This window comes from Pteropus vampyrus, unplaced genomic scaffold (genome assembly GCF_000151845.1).
Source record: "Pteropus vampyrus isolate Shadow unplaced genomic scaffold, Pvam_2.0 Scaffold54, whole genome shotgun sequence".
In the NCBI taxonomy this organism is placed as follows: Eukaryota; Metazoa; Chordata; class Mammalia; order Chiroptera; family Pteropodidae; genus Pteropus; species Pteropus vampyrus.
In genome coordinates this window covers 5,782,880-5,791,243 of record NW_011888835.1, presented here as the reverse complement: position 1 = coordinate 5,791,243, position 8,364 = coordinate 5,782,880, and the positions used below count along the sequence as shown (strand labels likewise).

The 8,364-nt window shown below is 34.1% G+C and overlaps 1 protein-coding gene across 1 annotated transcript in view; it reads left to right on the top strand.

The window, feature by feature from the left end:
• RAD21 (RAD21 cohesin complex component) overlaps positions 1–8,364 on the top strand; it is a 31,782-nt gene that overhangs the window by 16,890 nt on the left and 6,528 nt on the right. Inside the window, exons 6-11 of the mRNA XM_011360367.2 lie at positions 1,671–1,877; positions 2,343–2,468; positions 2,815–2,937; positions 4,698–4,921; positions 6,209–6,368; positions 6,806–6,954. Of these exons, the coding sequence (XP_011358669.1) occupies positions 1,671–1,877; positions 2,343–2,468; positions 2,815–2,937; positions 4,698–4,921; positions 6,209–6,368; positions 6,806–6,954 (989 nt within the window). The remainder of the gene's footprint in view (positions 1–1,670; positions 1,878–2,342; positions 2,469–2,814; positions 2,938–4,697; positions 4,922–6,208; positions 6,369–6,805; positions 6,955–8,364) is intronic.

Below are 8,364 nucleotides of genomic sequence, written 5' to 3'. Positions count from 1 at the left end.
TTTTTTTGTGTGTTAATTAGTGCTAGGCACTACCTAGCCGCTTTACTGTTTCTTTCCTCTTTTACTTCTTTTTTTTTTTAACATGGAAATGTTTTAACATAGAGAAAAGTAGAGGGATTAGTATTATGAATCCCAAGTATTAATCATCCAACTTTTTTTATTATCAATAAAAAAAGCTACTGGATTATTTTAAAGCATATTACATATGTTATCTGTAAATACATCAGTATTTATCTCTTTAGAGGAAAAAAATTTTAAGACATAACATCAAACCTTTAGAAAAATTATAGTAATTTCTTAATATAATATCCAGTCAGTGTTTAGATGTCCCAGTTGACAGTGCCTTTTTTCCAGTTTGTTTGAGTTAGGGTCTGTGCAGAGTCTGTGACTGCACTTAGTTGGTATGTCTCATAAGTCTCTTTTAAAAAATATATACCAGCTCTTGGCGTCTCTCTTATGTTTTTCCTTGCTACTTATTTGCCAAACAAGCCTGGTGATTTGTTGTGAACTATTTACATTCTGCATGTGGCCAATGATATTGCAGATTGGTGTTTAACGTTACGTTTTATTTAATATTTTTAAACAATATGAAAAGTTATCTGTTAGAGGAAGAAACAGTCTCAGAAAAGCCTGGAAAGTTCAGAGTTCACATAGCCTGTAAGTTGCAGGGCCCTGATAAAAACCTATGCCTATCTGTTCCATGTATTGCTAAGTTTTTCCTCTCTATACCATATTGCTTTATGTAGTGATTTCAGCATATGATATGTTGCTTGCCTGGTCACTGATGGCTTTAAAATTTAAGTACAGATTAATTTCCAAGTCATTTACTTAGTACTAAATTTTAAGGCTCCTAAAACCTTGATAGGTTGTATGTTTTTTTCTTCCAGAGACACTTGAGATTATTTTTCTTATAAATATATTACAATGAGACTTGACTAAAATGTATTTGAAATAATTTTATAGTGACATCGATGTGGCCCAGCAGTTCAGCCTGAACCAGAGTAGAGTAGAAGAGATAACCATGAGAGAAGAAGTTGGGAACATCAGTATCCTACAAGAAAATGATTTTGGTAAATCACTAGCCACTAGCTATAATGTATAATTGTGTTTGTCTTTTGAAAAAGAAAACCAGGCATGTGTTAACATTCATGGACGGAAAGACTTAAAATTTCATCTTAGGCATTTTCATCAGGAGAATTTGCCTTCCTACCAGTATATTAAGCATCATTTCCATTTATGCACCAAACTTCAAAGTTTATTCTTTGCCTACACCTGCTCCCTGTACACAGTGATAGGACCTATGCATTGATTTGTGTGACAAGTGCCAACATTAAAGTGTTACATGCTTTTAAAGTATTTTGGAACAGTTGCATTGTGTACCTACTATTTTTTTTGGAATAGTAGCAAACCATTCTTTTCTTGATGAAAACTTAACAAGAAAGTTTAAGTCTATGAATGTTAATGCAACCTAACAGACATATATATTTAGATTTACTTGACATTTACAGTAACCTAAGTTTGGATCTTGGAGTTGAATTTGCTAGTCATGCCTCAGAATCAGTTTATGAAATATAAATGCTAAAGATTTAAAATTGTAAAGATTGTTTTTCTTTTGTAACAATGATGCTTTTAACTTTTTCAACTAATGATTTTGACTAAAATTTGTTCAGGTGACTTTGGAATGGATGATCGTGAGATAATGAGAGAAGGCAGTGCTTTTGAGGACGATGACATGTTAGTAAGCACCAATGCTTCTAACCTCCTGTTAGAGCCTGAACAGAGCACCAGCAATCTGAATGAGAAAATTAACCATTTAGAATATGAAGACCAGTATAAGGATGACAATTTTGGAGAAGGAAATGATGGTGGTATATTAGGTAGGTCACAGCGAGTTGGTTATTCTAACAATTTTCTTTATGCAGTGTTTAGAGCAGTCGCTAATTCTGGGTCTTGAGTAAATAACTCTCTAGGTATATATGTGTAAATTGTGACCATTTTGTTCAGTAGAAGTTTTTTGTAAAACTAGCCTAAAAATGTCATTCTGTTTAAAAGTGCTTCTCTCAGGGTTTTTAATTTTCCTAGTTCTTAAAACTGCTATATTTGTGTTTGATATCTATGTTAAGTAAATATGCTTTAAAATAGAGACGTAAACTAGAAAATATAAATTAGGAATGAGGAATATTTTTATATACTGTTTATACTTTTGTACACGACCATGAAGAGAAACATGCAAATTGAATAGATTTAAATTTTTTAATCTATTTTAACATTTTTCTAGTGATTAGCTGTTGTTCTTTTAGTATTTTTTTCAAAAATTATAACAATTACATTCTCTATTTCAGATGACAAACTTATTAGTAATAATGATGGTGGTATCTTTGATGATCCCCCTGCCCTGTCTGAGACAGGGGTTATGTTGCCTGAACAGCCTGCACATGATGATATGGATGAGGATGATAACGTATCAAGTAAGCATTTCAGGTTCAGTGATCTGGGCATGAGTGTATGATATCCAGAAGGACATTTAACATAGAAGACCACAGACTAAAAGTTTAAGCTTTTAATGAACTATAAATCTTCTTAAAAATAGTGATTATGATTGATTGCTTATTCTGATTCTTTTAGGTGTTTATGCCACTCCTCCTTTTTTGGCCAGTGGGTTCAACTCTGGAGGGACATCCTCATAGCTAGAAAACTTTTTTCTTGGTACCAGTGGGTTTCTATCTGTTTCACAGATGGATTTTTTTTTTCCCCCATTTGTAGGATATATATCAAATACCTGAGCCTTTTGTGACCAAATTTTTGTTTTTATAGTGGGTGGGCCTGATAGTCCTGATTCAGTGGATCCTGTTGAACCTATGCCAACCATGACTGATCAAACAACACTTGTTCCAAATGAAGAAGAAGCCTTTGCTTTGGAACCTATTGATATCACTGGTAAGCATACTTTTTGACTTAACAAAACTTAGAACATAAGGTCCTAGCTCTGGCTCTTGTTCACTGATCATTCTGCTACTCTCATTTTAGATAACTAAGCTGCTTTCTCTGTCACCTATCGTAGGACCTTTATTTAATTCATATATAATTATAGAATATATAAGTTGCTGTGAAATATAAACATATAGAACAAGTTTTCTAATATGTATCTTAGTCTTTTGGGATTCCCATAATGCTAGCAGGGCACATATGTAACAATTAGAAAACTTTATAGTAAAGTGTAGGACTGACTAATCAATTATTTTCCAAAGTTCTGGATTCTATATAGTAGGGCTGCAATTTAAGAAAACCTAAAAATACTTTTTTAATAGTAAAGGTTCTAAAAGCAATCTCCTGTTTCTTTCAGTGCTTATTAAGAAACATAGAAAACATTTAATGGGGTGAGAGTGCTGCTTAAGAGAAGCAATTTGAGATATATAATTTGAACGTGAAACTCAAAATTTCTAGATGGTTTATGGGTACAGTGGGCTAGAATACTTGTAAAGTTACAGTATAATTCATGATGTAGTTATTGTAAGTAGAAACAAGATTACCTTTTGACTTTCCTACTTAGAATCTGATTGGCAAAAGCTGTGACTTGGGCTTCTGGTTTATAAAGAGTGTTTACTATCTACCTGACTGTTTAGGAACTAAAAATGTAACAATGAACAAGTCTATCCTCACAGAACTTAAATACTAATTAGGGGAACATGAGTGATTAAGTAAAACCTGTACTGTGACAAATATTACAGAGAATTCTAAACGAGGTAAGGGAGATACACTGCAGTGTTTATAACATAGGGAAGTTGGGCTTGGCCGTCTGTTTTAAGAACTTGAACTTTTGCTTCAGAGACAGAAACTCTTCAGTAGCTGGAGGACAGGGATTAGACAAAGAATGTCACTCTGTAACATCTTTTTGAATCTTGAACTTTGAACCACAGGAATATTTTATATATAAAACCTGTGATATATAATATGTCTTATTGGATGGAATCTTGAGGAGTTTATTTAATCCCATGAGCTTTTTATGTCTTCAGAAATTGAGATAATGCTGCCCACTTTGCAAAGGTTTTAGTAAAGGTTAGAAGTGAATATATAAAAGGTATCTGTGATAGTCCTGGACCTGGAGTCCGAGGTCCATCTGACTGTATTTGAGCTTGTTTCACTTCGTCAGGCCGCTTGTAGAACTGCCATATACGAGTTGTAACTTTTCCAATAAAAATCATAGTAATTGCAACCACTTATGGAGGTCTCAGTCCATATGCCAGACAGTATACTAAGTATTTTACAACTCCTATAAGTGCTTGGCCATATTTCAAGTGGGAAAATGAAGAGGTAAGGAAGATAGGGTTAACTCTTCTTAGTGGTCACTCAATAAGTGGCAGAACCCAGTACTTAAGTCCAAGTATGCTATGTTCCATGTTTACAGTATAAAGCTACATGGGCGAATATGTATTAGCTCTTAAATTATTTTACACATTTTGTACTAAATACGTATTCATTTAGTTATTCAGCAAAGTTTTGTTGAGCACCTATTGTATGCCAGCCTCTTTTCTATATGGTGCTTGGGAAACCTCATTTAAAACCAATTCTGCCTTCATAAGGCTTAACTTTTCTAGTAAATGTGTAGAACATTGGAATACAATGAGACCCAGTCTGGTTGTTGTGCCTTTCATGCTGCCCTGTCAGGAAAATGACTTTATTTTCTTTTATCATTTAAGTCAAAGAAACAAAAGCCAAAAGGAAGAGGAAGCTAATTGTTGACAGTGTGAAAGAGCTGGATAGTAAGACAATTAGAGCCCAACTTAGTGATTATTCTGATATTGTTACTACTTTGGACCTGGCACCACCCACCAAGAAATTGATGATGTGGAAAGAGACAGGGGGAGTGGAAAAACTCTTCTCTTTACCTGCCCAGCCTTTGTGGAATAACAGACTACTGAAGGTAATATAATTTGGAGAATTTTTTATTTCATATACATTTTGATCATTTAAAAAAATACTTTTAAAACCTTCATGTGAACCATTTTTGATCAGTTATTTTTCAGCTATATGGTAACTTTCTTAAACCACAGTATTCTGAACATAACTTGATCTAAAAGATCATGATAAGTGACACCTGCATCTCTAAAAAAATGTAGAATGATTTTTCTCTGTACTAAAAAGCTACTAGCGTTTTTAATAATAGTTCTCCACAACCTCCTATGATAAACTGTTCTGTTGCCTTAGTGTATACTGTGCTTCAAGTCTATACAATCTTTAGATGTTGCTTTCTGGCCAAAACGTGGTAGTTCTAGTGTTCCCACAATTAAGAATTCTGGCTTTATGAGAATAAGCCCTTTTCTGCTTGCTTTAGGTTCCAGTATATTCCAAAGCAAGGTTCTGAAGCATCTGATGAGTGGCATGGTGCTGTTAGGCTCTTATTCTTTCTAAAGTTGAAATATGCATATAGCCAATTGATTTTACTTTATATTTTACTATATTCTAAATTTAAGTGTTTCAGAGTAGCAAGACTATGGTAAACTGCTATTTATTGAAAGCACAGTCATAAAATGATTTGAAAGATTTGTATTCTCTGACTCAGTTGTCTTACAGTTTTTCCTAAGAAAGAGGAAATTTTCTGTAATTCAAAATACAGAAAAGCCATTTCTGTGAAAATGTTCATTACATTGTTATTTACAGTTAAATTTTTAAAAAGAAACAAAATATTGAAAAATGGTTCATTTTTGAGATACCTATACACGCGCACGCGCGCGCGCGCACACACACACACACACACACACCTTTCTCCACTTGGAATATTATGCAGTCATGAAAAACATTAAAATGATAGTTAATGAGTACCATATACTATTAAGTGAAAAAAGCACTTTGTAAAGAAAACTATTTGGCGATTACAGTTAGATTGGGTTTTAAGTGTATCAATATGAAAGTAAACTGTAAGCAAATAAATTTAAAACTTAGGTGTTATCTCTGAATTACAAGATAATGCATCAAAATTTTATTTTTTTCAACTTTTCTAAAATTGCCATTATAATTTGAAATCCTGTATTTAAAATCATTTTAAGATGGAATGAAGTGTGAATGTTAATGACGTTAAGTAGAAATCATTCTAAATCATATATATACTGATTACAACTGTTTATTAAAACATGGAAAATAGAAATGTCAGTGGTGAGTTATCAGTTAATGTGATTTATAATTGAGGTGTTTTCTTAACATTTTTTTATAGCTCTTTACACGCTGTCTTACACCTCTAGTTCCAGAAGACCTTAGAAAAAGGAGGAAAGGAGGAGAGGCTGATAATTTGGATGAATTCCTCAAAGAATTTGAAAATCCAGAGGTTCCCAGAGAGGACCAGCAGCAACAACATCAGCAGCGTGATGTTATCGGTCTGTTCTGTGGGAATAGTTTTCCTGATGAAGTTTTACATAAACATTCGGCTTAAAATTTATCTATGTATTGACAGAGTGAAAGAAATCAGGAACAAAGAAGTAGACTCACGTATTTTTGGACAGGAAAATACATGCCTTATTATATTATTACATGTGATTGCCTTGTTAGAGATGAAGCTGTCTCTTTTTAGGACTGGATGAGTGATAGTCTGCTAAAGGATTGTCCTGCATTGGACTGTAGGTGGGGCTTGCCCTTTTAAGGCCTCTTCCCACCTTTAACTGTATTGTTATAAAGTGAATTATCTTTGTGGAGGTAAAATTTTATTTGGCCATCTTCATTTGAGAAAGTACCTGTGTATTAATGATAAAAGTAAATGGTCCTAAAATATTAAGACTGTATGACCTAACTCTTCTCTTCATATGACCAATTGCAGATGAGCCCATTTTGGAAGAGCCAAGCCGCCTCCAGGAGTCAGTGATGGAAACCAGCAGAACAAACTTGGATGAGTCAGCCATGCCCCCACCACCACCTCAGGGAGTTAAGCGAAAAGCGGGACAAATTGACCCAGAGCCTGTGATCCCTGTAAGCAAGCATATCTCTCCATCATAGTGTTGGGGGGTATTCATTTTAAATCCCTAGAAATAAGGCGTTGTTTAAGGAGCTCTTGTAAAATAGTTTAGGCAGAAAATGCAAAGGACTGAGCCTAGAGAGGAAAAATGGCAGCTGAGGATTCAAGCACAATGCACCTAAAATGAGAGAACATGCTCTGGGAATTTTCAGTCTTTCTGACTCTTATTGGATAGTCTTGCTTCATGGTGGCCTAAAGTGAGCATCCTTAGTTAGTGTGACATGCTTAACACTGAACTGGGTTCTGGTTTATTTTATTTATTTTATTTTCATTCCTTTATCAACAAGATTGAGCATTCTTTCTCTGGTTTTATTGAGAAATAATTAACATTATAACACTATTAAGGTGAAAAACAATGATTTCACATATATATTGTGAAATGATTGCAATAAGTTTAGTTAACATTCGTCACCTCACATAGTTCACTTTTTTGTGTGATAAGAACTTTTAATATCTACTCTCAACCACTTCTAAGTATATAATACAGTATTAACTGTAATTACCATACTGTGTATTAGAGCCCCAGAACTTATTCATCTTATAACTAAGTTATCCTCTGACCAACGTCTCCCCATTTTCCCCCAGCCCCCAGTAACAATCATTCTTTCTGCTTCTATGAGTTTGGCATTTTTAGATTCCACATGTAAGCAATAATATATAGTATTTGTTTTTCTCTGACTTCCATCACTGAGCATAATGCCCTCAAGGTTCATCCATGATGTTGTAAATGGCAAGATTTCCTTCTTATGGCTGAATAATATTCCATTGTATGTGTATATCGTATCTTCTTTATCCACTGACTGACGCTTAGGTTTTTTCGATAATGTTGCAATGAATATGGGGGTGCATATATTTTTTTGAGGTAGTAGTGAATTTATTTCCTTCAGATAATACCCAGGAGTGGGATTGCTGGATCATATGGTAGTTGTGGTTTTCCTTTTTTAAAGAGTGTCCGTACTGACTGCGGTCATGTACACGCTCACAAGTAATGCACAGGGGTTCCCTTTTCACATCATCGCCAACACTTATTTTTTGCCTTTTTGATAATAGTCATTCTAACAGGTACGAGGTGACATCTCATTGTGGTTTCGATTTACATTTTCCCGATAACTAATGAGATTGGAGCATCTTTTATGTATCCGTTGGCCATCTCTATATCTTTGGGGAAATGTGCAGATCCTCTGCCCATTTTGAATCAGATTTTTTATTTTTTTATTTTTTGAGTTGTGCGAGTTCTTTATCTGATAAGCGGTTAATGGCTAAAATATCAATTGCAAATATTTTATCGATGGTATCTTTTGCAGAAGCTTTTCCGTTTGATATAGTCTGACTTGTTTATTTTTGCCTTTGTTGCTTGTGCTTTT